The sequence below is a fragment of the Petromyzon marinus genome, chromosome 4 (genome assembly GCF_048934315.1).
Source record: "Petromyzon marinus isolate PM22_M1 ecotype Great Lakes invasive population chromosome 4, UKy_Petmar_22M1.pri1.0, whole genome shotgun sequence".
Taxonomy (NCBI): domain Eukaryota; kingdom Metazoa; phylum Chordata; class Hyperoartia; order Petromyzontiformes; family Petromyzontidae; genus Petromyzon; species Petromyzon marinus.
This window is the reverse complement of record NC_133670.1, coordinates 670388-689818: the sequence shown is the minus strand read 5'-3', so window position 1 is coordinate 689818 and position 19431 is coordinate 670388. Positions and strand designations below refer to the sequence as shown.

Below are 19431 nucleotides of genomic sequence, written 5' to 3'. Positions count from 1 at the left end.
GTGGGATCCCACGTCTTACCACACACCATGGGTGGGATCCCACGCCTTACCCCACACCATGGGTGGGATCCCACGTCTTACCACACACCATGGGTGGGATCCCACGCCTTACCCCACACCTTGGGTGGGATCCCACGTCTTACCACACACCATGGGTGGGATCCCACGCCTTACCCCACACCATGGGTGGGATCCCACGTCTTACCACACACCATGGGTGGGATCCCACGCCTTACCCCACACCATGGGTGGGATCCCACGTCTTACCACACACCATGGGTGGGATCCCACGTCTTACCCCACACCTTGGGTGGGATCCCACGCCTTACCCCACCACTCCTCCACCCGCCGACCCAACAGTGCCGTGGCGGCCGTGGCGAACCCATCGATGGGACACCCCCACATGGTCAGGATGGGGAGTTCGGCGGAACTCGCCCCATTGTGGGCACCACGGGGCGGCTTTACCTGAGCTCATTTTAATCGGGCACAAGCTGTGTTAATTAACGCGAGCCATTGCATCTCTCTGTGCGGCAAAACCGGTAACCGGCTTTTTTTTACCGGTTTCATGGCATGCGGTTAGCGGTCATGGAGACAAAACCATTTTACAAACGCGAGGAGAAAAAACCTACAATTAGACCCGCGGCAAATCTCCCCACCTCATCACCCTCCACATCCTTCTATCAACCCAATCATACCCATTACCCACATCCCCTCCCCCATCACCCCTATCCCCGCCCCCATCACCCCCCATCCTCACATCACCTCGTTCCCCCTCACACCGCCACCACCTCTTCGCCAGTCCCCAGGGCTGTCATCCATGCCAAGTGGTTAGCCTTGAACTGGTCCTGGGCTCCCCCTAGGTCGACTCGGCCTCAAACAAGAACGGTCTAGTACCTGGTGCGGTATGTAAACAACACCAGCAGCAGCAACAACAACAGGAGCATTAGCGAGGAGGAAAAGGCGGCCCGGGGCGTGGAGTGTAATCCGCAGTGCCAGGTACTCATGGCGTTACCGATCGGTACCCCGCACACAACGTGGCCGACTTCGCATTCAGAAGGTGTGCGGTGTGCGTGTGGGGTGCGTGTACGGTGTGGTGTGCGTGTGTACTTTGTGGTGTGTGTGTACGTTGTGGTGTGTGTGTACTTTGTGGTGTGTGTACGTTGTGGTGTGTGTGTACGGTGTGGTGTGTGTGTACGGTGTGGTGTGTGTGTACGGTGTGTGTGTGTACGGTGTGGTGTGTGTGTACAGTGTGGTGTGTGTGTGTGTGGGGTGTATAACTCGAACAAAGTCGCCGGGTGAGCCCAAAAGGCCCAACAGGTCTAACGGCCAGCAACAAATAGCACCCCCATAGATGATGTTAAACAGGGAGCAGTTGACGAGATAAGGTGAGATAAGGTGTTGCTGCTGCTGCTCTTTAACGCGTTGGGCAGGAACCAAAGCAGAATCGTGACGTTTATAACAACATCATCATCCATGGTCCATCCACTGCTGGATGCAGGCCTCCCCAAGTGGCTAGCGAAACAAACGTCTCGCGACCCTGTGATGTTAACGATCCGCCCTGCACCTGCTCCCATTTCATTGCTCCGTCTCCTCTCCTCGGCGATCGCGTTCCATTATGTTGTCTGCCACTCCAGAATCAGAATCGTTGCTTAGACAGCAGCGGGAATCTGATGAGCGATGAAGCTCTTTTTTCACAGATATGCAAAAGGGACGGGTCGGCGGGTTACAACAGCAAACATTACAAAAAAATGATAGAAGTGCAAAGTAGAGAAAAGGTAAGCAAGTCACGAAACATAGATATAAATAAAGTTTATAACTACAAGGTGCACAAGTACATCAATTCCTGCCAAGCTTGGAGCAAGGCAGCAAAACAACAACAGTCCCAGACCACACGAAGACAACACACGTTCCCTCGAATAAATTGCACGTTGAAATGTAACAATCGATGGTACACGGGTAAGGATCAAAGTTACAGAATATATTTGCAAATGTGGCTCCAATGTTCTGCTTCATCAATCGATCACTTATGGAGATGACTTCTTTCTGCCCCATGGTGGCATTAACCCTCATGTGATCGCTCATTCACGTGCCCAGTCATGTTGTCTCTCAATATAAGTAGACTACAGTGGATTAACATGGTACAGGGGTCGGCAACCTGTGGCTCCGAAGCCGCATGCGGCTCATTAAGGACCGTTTCGTGACGTTACTTATTAAGGACCACCGTCTCTAGACGTATTCACATGCATTGCGGCTGTTGAAATATTGAGGGTTTTTTTTTACCGAATTCGAAAATATGGCTTTTGTTATTTTGGTTGCTGACCCCTGCAATAGAGGAGATTGGCAAAATGCATATGGTACCACTACTGAACACACAGTATTATATTTTTGCGTTAAGATGCCAAAATGGTTTAGGAGCTAAATCGCAATGTCGAGGTCTGCTAGCCTTGACGAGAGGGCTTCACGAGAGAGAGAGTTCGTGTGGTTTGGCTGTTCCTCCTCCAATGAAGTACAGACCACATTCGTTCACTATATATGGTCCATAGTTTGGGTTGCATGGCCACAGTTGCACTACTGTGGCTTGTCTTTAATGTATCTCATTGAATCGCTCTGTATCTCTTTGTGGCAGAGTCTTTGTTTCTCTATGAGTCTACTGTAAATTCCATAGTTTGGGTTGCATGGCCACAATCTTAGGACTGTTGCTTGCCTTTAATGTATCTCTTTGTGTCTCTGAGTACTCTACGGTCCATAGCTTTTGGTTGCATGGCCACAATCACACTAATGTGGCTTGTCATTAACATTTCTCTTTGAGTTTATGATTCTCTGTATCTCTATGGGTTTTCTATGAAAGTACATTTTCTCAAAAGAAAACTAATTTCTTTAGAATTGCTTATTGTGTTTGGTTTGTTCTCCTTCCCCTGCAACTTCGATTGCATGGTTGGCTACGTACGGTGCGAAATAACTTCTACATACATGACATGTACTGGTAGGAACCTCCTGGTTACACCAGCCCACAGGGGATTATTGTGTCCGTCCGTCGTGCATCCAAAAATGGGAGGGGTGGGGCTGGGTGGAGAGGGAGGGGCTGGGTGGGAAGGGTGGGGAGGGTGGGGAGGGGCTGGGTGGGGAGGGTGGGGAGGGGCTGGGTGGGGAGGGGCTGATCACCCCGTGGTGCCCTTATAAAACAACGTTTAACCGACTCACGCCAGCTTGTGCCCGCCCTCACAGTCGGGCATATTTGCGGAATACACCACGCCGCCGTTGACCCTGGCCATTGACCGAGCAACCCAACGTTCCTACCAGCTCCCTCCGCAGGAATATGTTCAATTTGGGAGTTTCCCGAAAGCCACTCCTCTCTTACTCGCGTTGTTTTGACCGATGTCAAAGAATGTAACGGTTTTCGGCTTGCATTGTTGTTGCAGTTGACGGTCGTTGGCTTTCTATCGAGGAGGAAAAGATATAACTGGGTTTATTTGAATGCTGTTTGGACGTGATGTTATTTTTAAGAGATGAGTGATTTGTGCTGTGTAATGCAGAGGGACAGATAAGTGAAGAATATGTCATCCGATTAGTTAGTCTGAAAAATCACTTTGTATAATATCTGGAGTGTACTATAATTTTATCGTGAACTTCACATTGCTCCACCAATGTTGAGGACTCGATCTGTGATAGTGTATCATCCTCTCCTCCATACTGTGTCAATCACCACACTGCAGGTCACAGAAACACTCATCCACTCAACCACCCATCCACTCACCCACTCACCCACTCAACCATGCACTCAACCACCACACTGCAGTTCACAAAGAATGCTCACCCACCCACTGACTCAACCCACTCATTCAACCACTGATTACGCTGCAGTTCAAAGCAACAGTTACTCACCCACCCACTCAACACTCTCACTCACCACACTGCAGGACACAACGCCTCTCTATCTGTTTCTTCCCTTGCACTGTCCTGCCCTGCACTCAGAAGTTTCCTTCCATCGTCTCTCTTCCCCCAGCCTTGTAAAATAACCTTGCTCAAGTCAAGAATCTCTTGCAACTTTGATCGTGCTGTTTTTTACCAGCCATATATTCTTTCAGCCTATGCTCAGCAACTTTATTTAAGAGAAAATAATTGAAATTATTTGAAATGATTTAATCTCGATTGCTTATGTTCCATGGTATGTTTGCGTGTGGATAATTATTGCTTTACAGCAATCCCTTCTCTCTTGCTGGTTTAGCTATCGCGGTTTTGTGGTTGAGCAAATTATTCGCGTTTTACCGCGACATTCTTGTACGCGTTGTAACTGCACTGTTCGCGATGATGCTGTCGCGGAAGAACACACGCGGCCCATCGCGGGTCTCGGGCCACGCGGTGTTCCCAGCCTCCAGTGAAGAGGTAGTGAGGTTCAGCCGCCTTGATGGTTCTTCCTGTCGTGTACAGTACTGTACACAAATTGTGTAAAGTATTATAAACTATGTTAATTGTTTTCATTCTATACATTTACCATACAAGTTATATTTAACATTGTAGAATATATAGTAATGGGTTTTACCCTTTTAACTGGCACAAAAACTGACACTTTTATTCAAGGCATCATGGTTGCAATAACCACAACACAAGCAGTCAAAATGCAAACAAAAGAGACAACTCTGATAATAATATGCACTGTCCTTGAATTTGATTGGTCCACACCCGAGACGGCTTTTCTTAGAGCCTAGTCTACACTGGTGTTGGACCAGAAGACGCCACTGGTGTTGGACCAGAAGACGCCAAAAGGCGTCTTCTGGTCCAACACCAGTGGAGACTAGGCTTTAAGAAAAGCCGTCTCGGGTGTGGACCAATCAAATTCAAGGACAGTGCATATTATTATCAGAGTTGTCTCTTTTGTTTGCATTTTGACTGCTTGTGTTGTGGTTATTGCAAACATGATGCCTTGAATAAAGGTGTCAGTTTTTGTGCCAGATAAAAGGGTAAAACCTATTACTATATCTTGTTACTGGCAAAGGAGGTCTTTAACTGTAGAATATATTAATCATGTCTTGCATTCAAAATACTTTCTGTTTAATGTTTGGGTTGTCGTAGGGTAACATAAAACATAAGGAGGGGGGTGGGTGTCATTACAAACCGTGAACCAAACCCTATGTTACCCATTTGCCTTTGACTTTGCGGATCACGGATTTGCCGATTGTGGCTATTTGAAAGAACGTAACTCCACCTGCGATGGGAAAGGCTTTGATGTACTAACATTTCTCGTGTTCGTTTCAAGGTTGTAGAAGGAGGGGGAGACGAAGACGTCTTTGAGCAGCCACTCACAAGAGAGCGAAGAGTGACGAAGCTGAGGCAGCAACTTCACGAGACTCTCGCCGATCTGGAGAAACTTTGCAAGGAGGCCAAGAGTGATGAGGTGACCGCGACATTGAGCGACGGCCTCGTGCGGGTGGACGAGATGGTGAGGGACCTCTGTGAGCAAGTGGACGACTTCGACCAGGAATCGCCCGGCGGGGACATTGAGTTCTTCACCGGCTCGTCAGCGAGGGAGGTTGCCTGGCGGCGCCGAGAGGATGAGTTGAGGGAGGAGTTGAACAACGATTTCAAAAAGCAGGCGTCCAGACTGAGCCTACAGCACAAAATCGAGATGGGGGCCTTGATCTGTGGCCACAAGAAGTCCATTGACAAGTACTTGGAGCACAAGGTGAAGGCCGAGCAGCACGCAAAGCTCCTGCGAGAGGTCAACAAGGAACTGGGGCTGAAGGCCAAGGGCTTGAAGCGCCGCGCCGAACTGATGCAGCAGACAATGCAGGGTCTGCGTGAGCAGCTGGCGCTGGCACTCAACGCCAACACAGAGCTTGAGTTCGAATCACTGCAGGAGGTGGAGAACTACCGTGTGCGGGTGGACATGATGGAGCGCGACGCCAAGGAGAGCGAGCGGCTGCGTTATAGTGAGGACGATGTCAAGAGGCTCGTGGAGGACCTGGAGAGGAGCCATATGCGGGAACTGGAGGAGGTCGTAGAGGAAGAGCGGGGCCGGCGGGCGGAGGAATATGTGGCGATGCAGAGTGACCTTCGCTCCGAGCATCGGAAGGAAATGGAACTCGCAGAACTACAGATGGATGCACTGAGGCAGGCGTTGGAACAAAGGCACTCGCAACCGCTTCCGGCATTGGCTGCAGACGGGGAAGGGGAGAGTGGCGAGGCTTCGAACAAACACACTGCGAATGTCGAGGCTCGTGCTGAGCTGGAGGCCGAGAGCTCGAGTCGGGAGCAGCAGCAGCAGGAGGAGAAGGGGAAGCAGGAGGAAAAGCGATACTTCGAGTACGGTCAGCAGCTGGCTGCCTTACAGGAGGAGCTGGTGCATGTTCTCTCACTCCTGAACGACACCAACGCTGCTGGAGGTGATGCGGAGGAGGCTCCTCGAGGTGCCAACGGCAATTCAATCGCCGACGCCAAGAGCGCCAGCGTGAAAACGGTCACGTTGAGTCCAGAGCTACAGCAACTGCTTGCGGTAAGGGGGCTATGCCGAGCACTACGGCAGCGTCTCGGCGCTCTACCGCAGCAGTGCAGAGACATCGTGCCCCTGTCAGCGCTCACGACGTCGCCAGGTAAGAGCCCCATCGTCCATACGACAAAGGCATTTTCAACCTTAATGCGCGAGCATTCGTTCTTGTATGCTGTTGCATGCTCTTGCACGCTCTCGCATACTCTCCTACTTCTCATCTCGCTCTCAACCAGAGCCATCCCTCGGTCATGGCGAATCAGGATGACCGCCCTGGGCTCCGCGCTTTGGGGGGGAGGGGGGGGGCTCTGTGCTTCGGTCTAAGATGTAATATATTTCAGTTTAGTTTGAAGCCATCGGTTAATTTGCCCTGGAGCCCGCACCCCTCAAGGAATGGCCCTGCTCTCAACCTTTCCCATGTCTTATCAGGAGTTCGGATTGCTATACACAAACGCTGTTGGAACTTTCAGGTGAAGTCATTTGCACAGGCACTCCGTTTCCACTACGGGGACCCCATTCAGCGCTAATAGCAACGCCACGCACAGATTGTGCAATGGGCACCTTCAATTTAATTTCTAATTATGCCTACGGTCAAAATAATATTTTAAAAAATATCAATAAATCTATGACTTTCATTTATACCGAGGTATAGACTAATCCAGAGCATTCAAAACCCCTTTACGTGACTAATGACCGACCAGTCATTCTCGGTGGGACCCAACCTCCCAAACTTTACCTACGCCGCTGGCTTCCCAATTGAGATTCCGTGCTGCACGATTCAACTTGCTGTGCTTACTTTACAAAGCACTCTTTCAGCAGTTGCTTCGATATTTGACTGATAAACTGCAGCTTCACAAACCCTTGTTCTCAGAGTCTGAGATCTTCACACTGTGACCACGATCCTCAGTCTGCAAAAAGTTTTGGAGCTCAGGATTTTTAGTTCCGTCAGATTTGGAATGCTCTCTGCCTGAAGAACTGCACCTGACCACCGAGATTGCCCCATTTAGGAAGAAACTTAAATTCCCCTTATTTCCTATATGTTAGATAAACTATAGATGTAAAAAATATATATACTGTATGGCACATCGAAGCCCTTTGTTGCGTTTTTGCACCATGTAAAAACGTGAAAAAGTATATAGGTAATGTCCCAAATATTTGACAAAAGACCAATGCCAACTCTTCGACAGCCAGGGTTGGTGGATCAGGCACACACTCACAGGGCGTCGCGATTGCTATCTCCTGGATTGTAGCCATGCTGTGATGGCAGTAGAGCAAGTGGGTTCATTTCTATCTGAATTCCATCTGTATGGGGATTAAGGGTTACTCCCCCCAATGCACAACGTACGCGTGGGTTTTCTCCTGGTACTCCGGTTTCCCCCCACGTGTATAATAATCACTTGTTAATAGACTTGGCCAAACATCCCAATATAGGACAACAGAGCTTGGAAATTGCTGGCTCTAGTTCTGGCTGCCTTTCAGCTTGCCCGTGGTTTCCCCGTGGCTGTGCATCTTAACGAAAACTGTGTGCGCGGCGTCACACACGACAAACCTGGCGATGGACATACGTCATTGTGAACATGAACGGTGCCAAGTCGTCCATGCCATGTGCTCTGTTTTCCAGAGGAACTCTCCGTTTTCGAGCAGGAGAGGGCGTCCCTGAAGGAGCAGCTACAGACTCACCAAGAGAAGGTGATGGATGATTGATAGTGCGATGAAGAGTAATTAAGCAAGAGGCTTTGTGCTGTTTTAAATTTCGACTCCTGCATGGTTGTTTTTGCCCCGATTTCTATTTGCTTAATTGCCACACTGTATTTGTTTATTATTGCTTTTATCATTTTCGTGGCCCGCGTCACTGTCGTGCCACAATGGTGAGATGTCAACTACCTCACCTGATATACAGGAGGTCGTGGGTTCAATCTCGTGTGGATTTTTCCCTGGGTCTTCCAGTTTTTCCCTCCATATTTAGAAACGTGTTTAGAGTATATGGCTGCTATACATTTCCACATGATAAGCCACTTCGTTGAACTATCATTTGTGGCCAGGTTCATTCTGAAAAAAGAGCTATATAGCTCAGTGGACCATACCTGGTAAAATAAAAAAATGCACCTCTAACCTGCTCTCTTGAGTTCTCACCCTGGCTCAACTTGACACTGCTTCCCTCTCTCCCGTTGTCATTGTTCCTGTGAGGACCCTGCATTGTTTGTATTGGAGGTCGGGGTCGACCTTCTGATGCTTGTGCCCCTGGCAGGGAAGAGGAGAGCTCCCTGGGGAGGCGGCGGTGAAAGGCGGCACGGCGGACGTTCATGACGGAGCGGCAGAGTCGTTGGAGGAGCTGGGGAGGTCTTCCCTCAAGCTTGAGCAGTTTCCCAGCAGCCTGCAGGCCCAGAGGGCAGCTCTGCAGAAGGAGCGGTGAGTTTAGTTTAGGGCACTGGTCTAGCTTTCTCAACCTTTCCTGGGATTTGTTAACTTTTTTCCCAATGCGGGTCTGTGCGTGTGCGTACCCCCGTGTGTGTGTGTGTGGGGAACGGTAGTGTAATGGTTAGCGCACTCCACGACCCACCGGCGACCAAATTTCGATTCCTGCTCATGACCAACACCAGTGACGATCATTTTAATGGGTCTTGGGCTTCCCCTAGGTCGACTCAGCCTCAAATCAGTACCTGGTGCGGTGTGTAAACATCACCACTGGGGAGTCAAAGGCGGCCGGGCGCGGCGCTGACGATGTGCATTTAAATACGATATATTATTGTGTTCCGACTTGCCAACCATTCAACTCTCGAATGCGTCGCAGGAACGAAATTTGTTTATAAATTGAGAACTGTCGATACGTACAGTCTGTCAGTGAGTAATCATGATCGTCCAGAGGCCTCCAGTACAGCAATTCCCCGCTTAACCTGGGGGTTGCGTTCCTGATAATTGCCGAGTAAAGTGAATTTGCATTGAGCGGGAGTGATTTTTCCCGTAAGGAATAATGGTGAAGGTCAGCCAGAGTCTCTGGGGAGGTCTGGACTGTGTATCTAAAGCAGCCATTGCAGCTGCATTAGCCACAGTCCTAAACCTTGCCCATTTCTCTTTGGCATCAGGACGATGCCAAACCCAGCTGCAAGCGATGGTAACGTTTTTGCAACTTCATCTAGCTGAGACCAGGGCACTGTAGTTTTGAATGGTGTCCGAGGAATGGTAGACGTATTTTACAGATGACAAATCGATGGTCATTTGGCAGATCAGCTCCACGGAAGGTCTTGCATCTATGATGTGCTGGAACAACATGTTGGCAATTACAAGCCCATGGGCCTGCACAGAAGTCTAGCAGCCTCCTGCCAATGTCATTGAGCTAATCTGGCCCATGCCTTCCAATCACTTCAGCTCGGGTACCTGAATCATGACCCACTCGGGCATTAAAGTCACCCAACAGGATGACTATTCCGAGGGGCCACTTTAACCAGCACCTGTGACAGGAGGTCATAGAAGCCATCTGACTCATCGGCCTTCCCTGCATCCCTCCACCATTCCTCGCCTGCTGTTGATGGAGCGGCGAGCCCACAGTAGCCTGGGATTACAACTTCCCACAACTCAGCACCAGGCTCCCACACCCACTTCATTCTCTTGTTCAGAAAATAATTGTTTGGCAGTTTCCCACCCAAATAGAGGACTGTCCACCTCTCATATTGACTGGAGCCAGAACCCGTCCACCAGACCTCTTGAATACCACAGAGACCCAGGTGGTACTGGTCCAGCTGCCGACAGAGGAGTGGCAGCCTCTTCTCCGCAGTGAGCATTCAAACATTCCACGTGCCCACTCGCAGTGGCTTTTTTCCATTTTTGGAGGAACTCTAAGGGTCCAGGTTCAGTCTCCTGGCTTCGCCAAATAAGGTTTGGATAGGAGATGTTGTAGACGTCTGTCCCCCCGGGGCCTCCAGACCAAGCGTGGCTTGATATTTACACGTGACTTAAAGCTTTTGTGACTGCAGGAATTCATATTCTTTGGGTCTTTCGGTAAAGTCACGTAGATAGGTTCAAGCGACATGTCTCGGACCGTGTTCGTGAGCATGAGGCAGATTTGAAACACGGTAGAACCAACACATCGGCCGTGGCTGATCATTGTTTTAATGCGGATGGCTCACACAAAATAGATTTTTCGAAGATGAAGGTACTTTACAAGCCCACTGGCTATCAACAAAGATTCGTTCATGAAGCCATCCATATATACAGACACAATTTAAACCGAGAAGATGGGTACAAACTGAGCAATCATTGGAAAGACGTAATCAACCAGTTTAAGTCATAACTGGCTGTGATGTTCCCATCCTGCCACCTTCCGATGTTATTTTTTTTATTTTTTCTCCAACGTGGTCATCTCCGCGCGCCGACCTCGACGTGGCGGTGGCTCTGCGATCTTACATTGACATGCTAATTTCTCACAGTAACATCACTAGCCCCGCCCACTTCATTTATGACCCTTGGACTGCACCTATTTTAAACCTTTAAAACAGTCTGCAGTCAGCAGCTTTCCCCCTCTTTTTTCCTCCTGATGATAATCGCTTGTGTTGTGATCGAAACGTCGTAGTTTTTTGTTTATTTTATATTTATTTGTATTAATTTGAAGCTATCTACGTGACTTTACCGAAAGACCCAAATCATATTTTACACGTGGTTTAGTGGTAATTGAATTGAGGGTGGACGGGGCGCACCCGTCCAGAGCCCTTTTGTGCTGCTGTAGTGGCTATGAGCACCACATTGGGAACAGCCGATTTGAATCGGCCCACCCCCCCATGACATTGCTTACAGCCACGACAGCGTTACCATCTTGCACTATCGAGGAAATGGGGGATGTTTTGGCTGGACTACAATACTATTCAATATACACCTTGCACTATACACCATACACTACACTATACACTGCACACTACACTATACACCGCACTATACCCTGTACATTACACTATACACCACACTTTACACCACACACTACACTATACACCACGTACTAAACTATACACCACATACTACACAATAAGCTACACTATACACTGCACACTACACAATGCAATACGCTACACTATGAACCGTACGCTACACTATACACCGTACGCTACACAATACACTAAATAATACACTTAACCGTATATTATACTGCACACCACACACTACACTATATACTACACACTACACCATACACTATACTATACACCACACACTACACTATACACTACACAATACAGTACACTTTTCACCACACAATACACTATACACTACATTGTACACTATACTATGTACTATACTATACACAGTGCACTCTACGCCGCACACTACACCACACTATACACTACACTATACTGTACACTACATTATATACCATATGGACGATGCGTCGCGTGTGCCATGTGCGAGGCAGGGAGGAGGTGTTCCGAGCCGGCTGGCGCCTGCGGGAGCTGCTGCTCGAGTGCGGCCACCTCGTCCGGGGCGCGCCCAGCCCCGGGCCCTCCCCGGGCCGTGGGCGTGCCGAAGGGGCGGCTCCCGTTGCTGACGGTGGGTACCAGGAGCAGCTAGCACGGCTGACACGGCGGGGCCTCGGGGCAGGAGGCACAGCCCGGCCACTACACAGCCAATAGGGCACCTAGCTAGAAAGGTGGCAGGGGTGGTGGTGGCGCAGTGGTGACACCCGCACCTCCCGACTATACCCCAGCGGAAGGCCAAAACTAACCTCCGCGATAACTAAATTGGTATACAGAGGGATTGCCTGCAATAGGTCGAAATTGCAAATGATACACCCGCAATATTCAAGGATCTCCCCTACTACATTGTAGTTTATTATTTCAGTGACAGGGTGGTGGTATAGTGGTAACACTCGTGCTTCACAGCAATAAGGGGCCTGGGTTTGAGTCCCAACTTGGGCGCCTCTCAGTGTGGAGTTTGTATTCTCTCCCCCTGTTCTGCATGGGTTTCCTCTGGGTTCTCCAGTTTTCTGCCATAGCTAATAAAATACCACACACAGTGTAACCAGTATTGGTCAAAACATCCAAATGTTGAAAATTGACCTTTTTTTATTTCGCAATTTGGATTACACAGCAGCAGCACCAACATTGCCTCTCTGATGTTAAAAACCTGGCAGGACCCTCCTGAACAAGACTCACTGAGGCTTTACTGGTTTAAAAAAGCATAATGGCAGTTAAAATAAATAACACAACGTTTAACTCAAATGTGGGAACACTGTGAGGTGTTCACCAAACCTGATGTGAGTGCCAGGCATTGCTCCATCGCTCATTTTCTGAAAGGACACACGATTCTTAAGACTCCAGTGAGGCTTTCCTGGTTAAAAAGCTAAATAAAATATAATCATTGCAGATTTGAAGCTTTCGTAACTGCAGGAATCCATTCTCTGGTTCTTTCAGTAAAGTCACGTAGTTAGAAATAAAATAAAATAAAACAAATCACGACATTTCGATTGCGACACAAGCGGTCGTGATTTTGCCTGATGACAACCGCTTGTGTTGCGATCGAAACGTAATTTGTTTTATTTTATTTTATTTCTAACTACATGACTTTACCGAAAGAACCAAAGAGTATAATCAATGCAATAGGAACAACTGGGATTGATTCGTGCATGCAGCAGAGTTTTAAGTGTCAAGTTGATTTTGTGTAACCAAAGTGAGTGGAACTCAAGAAACCAGGTTAGAGTCTCATTTGACAAAAGCAAATGCATAACAACAGGCATAGTCATATAAATTAAAACTAAAATAACTGCAATTATGGATGCGATTAAAAACAGTCCACAAACACACAAGCAATGTTTACACGAATAAAGTTTCTGTAACAAAACACACACTTCCAATTAGGCTACGTATGGTGCGAAAGAAGTTCAACATACATACTTCAAAATCGTTCAAAGTAAAATTAGCTTACAGAAACATCACTAAAGGTGATGTTTGCACTCGTGTTGCATGGAGGTAGACAGGAGACTGGCATGGAGGCAGGCAGGGTGGCGGGTGTTGGGATGGGCCAAATGCGACATTCACTAAAGGGCAGCGCTACCACCTCCGTGAACACACAGCACCTTACGAACTCCGCCCGATCTCGCCTGTCCAGTCTTGAGAAGTTCGGACGTGCGAGGTGCTCTGAGTTGGCTGCTCTGGCTTGCTTGCCGCTGCTGTCAGAGTCCCCTCCGGATGGCCCCTACCAGGTAGCGGGGGTCACCTGGCAGGGGAGGGTCCTGCTAGGTTTTCGCAGTACAGGTATCCCTTGTTTTACGAACGTTCAGTTTACGAAATTTAGCATGAACACAATTGACAAATTACGGACACTTTTCGATAAATGTGTCTGCTGCGCCTCTATCAACGTGCATCGCCCTCTCCTCGACGTCCCCTGGACGTTGTGGGGGAGTTCTCCTTTGTACGCCGGACGTCGCGCTTTGGCCACCATGGCGGAGGTTGGCGCGGCAAATCCGCCAGGCCGCCACGGTGAATAGCGATGTAGTGCGGTACGGAACTTAACCGTTGAAGCTCAGCGCACCGTCCGCGCTGCTCCATAGGGGACGTTAAAGATCCCCGCGACGTCGTTCGTAGCAAATGTACACTGGTAATTATTCAGTTGGGATAACACGTGGCAATCATTGCACCCCCCGTACTGAAAAACAGTCTTGAGACAGCAAAATAAAAATAAGATAATCGTAATGCGACACTTGATAGAATTCAGAGTAAAGGAGTTGGCGTGTTTGTTCCAGGATTAATCGATTCACTTCAGGCACCGGCAGTCTGTCACCTCCTTATCACTCTTCTATTGTTACTACCACCATGGTTCCTGTTCAAATGAACTTCACTCATTCATTTCTCCACCCACTTTGAGGACTCGTTCTCCCACCAAACTGACTGTTTTGTCTCATCAATATTGTCTTAAATCACCACACTCCAGGTCATAACAACAGACTTGCCCACTCACTCACTCACTTCCCTATTCACTTACTCAGTGACTCGCTTACTCAGTGACTCGCTCACCCACCCACTGACTCACCCACCAACCCACTCACTCGCGGCAATGCAGATCACAACAACACACAATGAATCATTCACCACACTGCAAGTCACAACAACACACCCACCCACTCACAACACAGGAGGTCTCTTTTCTCCAAGCTCTCACAATAACCCTGCTAATTTTAAGAAATGTGTAAACTCATCCATTATAACTTTATTGGTGCCCCTTGAAGTTTTGGGCCTCAGCAACCGTATGCATCAAGACATATTTTACACACTTGACATTTTTTTATATTCTAGAAATATATATGTATGTGTGTGTACATTTATACAAGGTTCAGTCCATGTAATCTCCCTCCCTCGCCTCTCTCCTCCCACCCTTACAAATCCTCCTCCTGGCCAACCCTGGTGCGAGCAGAGCCTCTGAGTCTGTGGGCCCTGCTGGAGGAGCTGGAGACTCGACTGAGGACCCAAGTCTCTGCAGACACCACGTCGCTACAGGTACTGCGGGTTACATGAGTCACCCGTTGGGGTCCTGCGGGTTGACTGGTCCCTGCCATATAAATGTGTAGTTTCCCTGGCTGTTGGTTTTTTTTAGCCACCAGTGAAGATGGCAATGGATAAACTTTGTGTTCTTTCACCAAATGGTATAGAGTCCGTAACAGACTCACGTTGGGTTGGGTGGTGGCACATTGTTGCCGCTTGTGCCCCAGCCAAAAGGACCTGGATTAGATTCCTGACTCGGAGTGCCTTTCTGCGTGGAGTTTGTATTCATTCCCATTGTTTCCTCCAAGTTCTTCAGTTTCCTCCCATAGCTAAATGCACATGCACAATAGAACCAATATTGGTCAAACATCCCAATGCTAAAACTTTACATGGTAAATGACTAAATTTGCGATCATGCAGGAGCAGCAGCAACATCACTCTCTACTTTGAAAACCCGGAAGGGCCCTCCTGACAAAAGAGTTGAGACTCACTGATGCTTTACTGGATAAACGAGATGGAAATTCGTAATAAAATGTGTTTAATGTAATTTGAAGAAAAACACGTAGCATATAATTGGTGTTCGCCAAACATCCCAATGTAGCAGGACCCTCCTTACAAAGAGTCTTGATACTCGATTAGGCTTTCCCAGGTTAAATCAGTCATTTTCATTATTATCATGATGTTGAAAAGTGGGACGTTCGCCCCGCGCACATTGCAGACGCTCCGCGCAATGCAGGAGGAAAGTCGAGTGAACGTTGTGAATGTCGTGGCTGGCGTTGGCGTCGTGAACGCTCCCGCGGTGTGTCGTGGGAACTCACCCTGCCCATAACCTCCGTAGGGGGGGAGGGGTTGGGGGGGCTCCCCCTAAATCAAGATCGTATGTCTCCAGGATATCTTGCTGAGGAGGAGCACATATAAATTATCTCCAGTGCATCCTTCAAATATATATATATTTGTATAACAATTTCAAAGAAAATCCCTTTGGCATTGGAATTCAGAGAGACCGGCAAAGGGTCTTGAGGTTCACTGAGGCTTTTCTTGGTAAACAAGCTTAAAATGCATAGTTATAAAATGTGCTTAATATAATGTGAAGAAAAAAAACGTACACTGTAATTGGTGTTGGCCAAACATCCCAAACGTAGCAAGACCCTCCTGGTTAAACACGCAGAATAATTAAATAATTGCAATGTAATCAAATCTATCCGGAAACGTGTGTAAACTTAATTACGTCTTGAGGTAAGGCGTTAACGATGGCTATTTTTGCGATGGCGTAAACTGAGGCCATTGACAGCTAAAGAAACGATTACTTGGTTAAATATACACACACTCTGCGGGCAGAAACCAGGACCACTCCCCTATCGCCAACACACCTCTCAGTGCATACCAGGCACCCACACCCCGGGGCTCTGCTGCTGCTGCTGTGCGTTGTCTGTGCTGTTTAATGTCTGTTTCATCTGGGGAGCGGTGGCGTGCTGCACTGCGAACCCGGCGAACAGAGTTCGTTTCCCGCTCCCGGCCACTAACAACACCAGTGACGATTATCTGAATTGGTCCCGGGCCTCCCCTAGGTCAACTCAACCTCAAAGGAGTACCTGGTATGGTGTGTAAACATCACTGGGGAGACAAAGGTGGCTGGGCGTGGTGCTGGACACTCACCGCCTTGTGTGCCATTGCCGGCCTTCATAGGTGCCGCTAACAGCACTTGTTCAAAAGTCTATTAAGGCTATGCTGTTTAATAAGTTCCCAGGCCAAATAGATCATAGCATGTTTGTTTGCATGTTTCACACCCAAGAACTCCAATCATCCTCGCAGCGGCTTTTGGTTATCCATGAAACAAAGAAGGGCAGTGCATCGTGCACTTTCGGATGCGCATCTGCAGCCATCTGTAATGGTCTTCCTTCCGATATTAGGAAGCCACTGGAGCTATGCACTTTTAAATCGAGATTGAAAACTGCTTTTTGTGTTTGGTTTACTGTCCTTCCCCCGCACCTCCGGATTAGCGTGCTTGGCTTCGTATGGTGCGAAAGAAGTTCAACATGCATACATGTGTGGTTAATGCAGACTTGATGCCCTGCGATAGGTGTCTATTTGGTGTTTGGACATCTTAACACCTGTATTCTTGCCGGAAAGGGTTGAGTTGTGTGGGAGAGACAGAGATGATAAGAAGCCACAGTGGTGACAGGTGCAGAGTAATTGCATCTGACGTGGGCTCCGGGCTGTGCAACAAGCAGGGCTGGCCGGACAAGTTCGGTGCATCAGAGAACATGGACACACCTACACAAACACCCCCGTATAGCCTTTACCGACTCTTGGGGCAAGTGCTGTGAGCGAACAACTATGAAAGTCTGAACGGCACACGGGAGGTGGGTAGCGAGGACCACGCCAGGCTGCTTTTGTCTCCCCAGTGGCGGTGTTTATACATCGCACCAGGTACTCATTTGAGGTTGAGTTGGCCTTGGGGAGATTCAGGACCGGTTCAGATAATCATCACTGGTGTTGGTGGCCGGGTTCATAGCACAGTGCGCTAACCAGACACCCCTACACACGTCACATACATGATACACCATCACACCATCTCACACCACCACACACCACTACCACACCGCCGTCACCACAAACACGTCACACACATACACGATACGCCACCACATACCACCACACACTACCACACATCACCACTCCACCAACACACCACCACCACACAACCACACACGTTTTACATCAACACACCATCACACACCATCACAAACCACCACTACACACCACCACCACACACCATCACCACACACCACCACACATGTCAAATACACGATACGCCACCACACACTTCCACACATCACCACACCACCACGCATACCACACCACACAGCAAATTACAGAGGGTGGTAAGGGGTGGTGGCGAATGACAGATCACAGCTAAAAGGACATGGGTTCAATTCCCTACTCGGGCACCATTCTGTGTGGTGTATGTGTGGAATTTTCTCCCTGCTGTGTTCTGTGTGGAATTCCTCCGAGTTATCTGTTCTCCTATAGCTAAAACCCCCCACACTCAGAATGTCAACGATATTGGTCAGGCATTCTTGTGCTGAATGACGGCCTGCAAATTGCTCTGCTCTGATCGCAAATAGCAGCAGCAACATCGAGCCCCCTACTGTGAAAACATTGCCAGGACCCTCCTGAAAGTGAGTCTTGAGATTTAGTGAAGCTGCCCTGCGGGGTGGATGGGCGCAGAGGGGAGCGCGCATGACAAGGCAGGTGCCGCGGTGTTGCCTATATCGTGCTGCCCTCTGCCACCCTAAACACAGCCAAACAAATTCATTGCCAGATTTAGAAGCGTTTTTAAAGCACCAATTGGCATCGATTTCAGCTCGCTCGCCGGTGAGGCAATGAGAGATTCTCACAACTGCATTTAGCGATTAGATTACGGAGCGTTTCATTTGAGACTGCGTCGAGCATCTTAAGAATGAGATCCTGATGGTACTTGCACTCGCAACAATTATGTGTTTGTCTGTAATGGTGGTGTGACGACACAAATTTGGTCAGAGCATTACATGGCCTAACCCAGAGATCAATCATAAATCAGAATATTGGCTGACAACGCCCCGCGTGTCAAGGAATGCATCTCTTCACTTCTCTCAGCAAATATATGAGATTTTGTTGAACTATTTTTTACTATTTTTAGTTTACCAGGCAAGGCCCAATGAGCTATGTAGCTCTTTTTAAGGAGGGACTTCACCATAAATGATAGCTCAACGAAGTGACTTATCACGTGGACATTTATAGCAGCAGCGAAATACTCTAAATGCAACGTTGATTATAAATGCGGAGGGAAAACCCGGAGGAACCAGAAAAAAATTAATACGACCACGGGTAAAGAGAGAGAGACGCAAACTCCAAATATACAGCAGGCGTCAGGGTAAAACCCACAAACTGCAAACCAGGTGAGATAGTTAACATCTGAGTTGAGCTATGGAGTTACTTGAGAATCGGTTGACTCGTTTTTGCCCATGCCCTTGGTATCATCTCTCTGTTCTCCTTTGTGGTTGTAATCGCCCCTTGAGCCTGTGTAAAATTAGCATATACTTTACATTTCATTTCGCAAAATTACCATAACACACATATTCTACCACATTGCATTGGATGTGTTTTTTTGTGGAGCACAAGATTTGAATATGGAGCATCACAAACCCACGCACCACGGATCTGTGAAACATCCGAGAAACTGGCAAAACGGGATCACGCGCGTAACAAATTAAATCGACTTTAAAAGTCGCAGACGCGTTGAGGTCGTGGCGTCTGCACTCCAGTAGACGGCGCCATCCCGTGGCGGGAGAGAGTACGGTTTTAATAATAACTTATGACGCGGGTTGTACACACTGCAAAGTCTCGCCGACTATCAATACTTTTTTTCGGGAGGTTCATGCCAGGTTTTCTCAGTAAGGGCCGATTTCACTACTACTACTGCTGCGTGTGATCCCAATTGAGTGATTTGCA

General features: G+C 48.3%; 1 protein-coding gene across 4 annotated transcripts in view; it reads left to right on the top strand.

The window, feature by feature from the left end:
* The window catches only part of LOC116938859 (uncharacterized), a 79679-nt gene that overhangs the window by 8428 nt on the left and 51820 nt on the right, over positions 1-19431 (top strand). For 2 of the 4 annotated variants that reach the window (XM_032946587.2, XM_032946585.2), the window contains exons 2-6: positions 5255-6587; positions 8103-8170; positions 8730-8890; positions 11877-12010; positions 14870-14952. In XM_032946587.2, the coding sequence (XP_032802478.2) occupies positions 5255-6587; positions 8103-8170; positions 8730-8890; positions 11877-12010; positions 14870-14952 (1779 nt within the window). Of the gene's footprint in view, positions 1-719; positions 1058-5254; positions 6588-8102; positions 8171-8729; positions 8891-11876; positions 12011-14869; positions 14953-19431 lie in introns of those variants that run through there. The other 2 variants (XM_032946588.2, XM_076054263.1) reach the window with 2 other exon arrangements.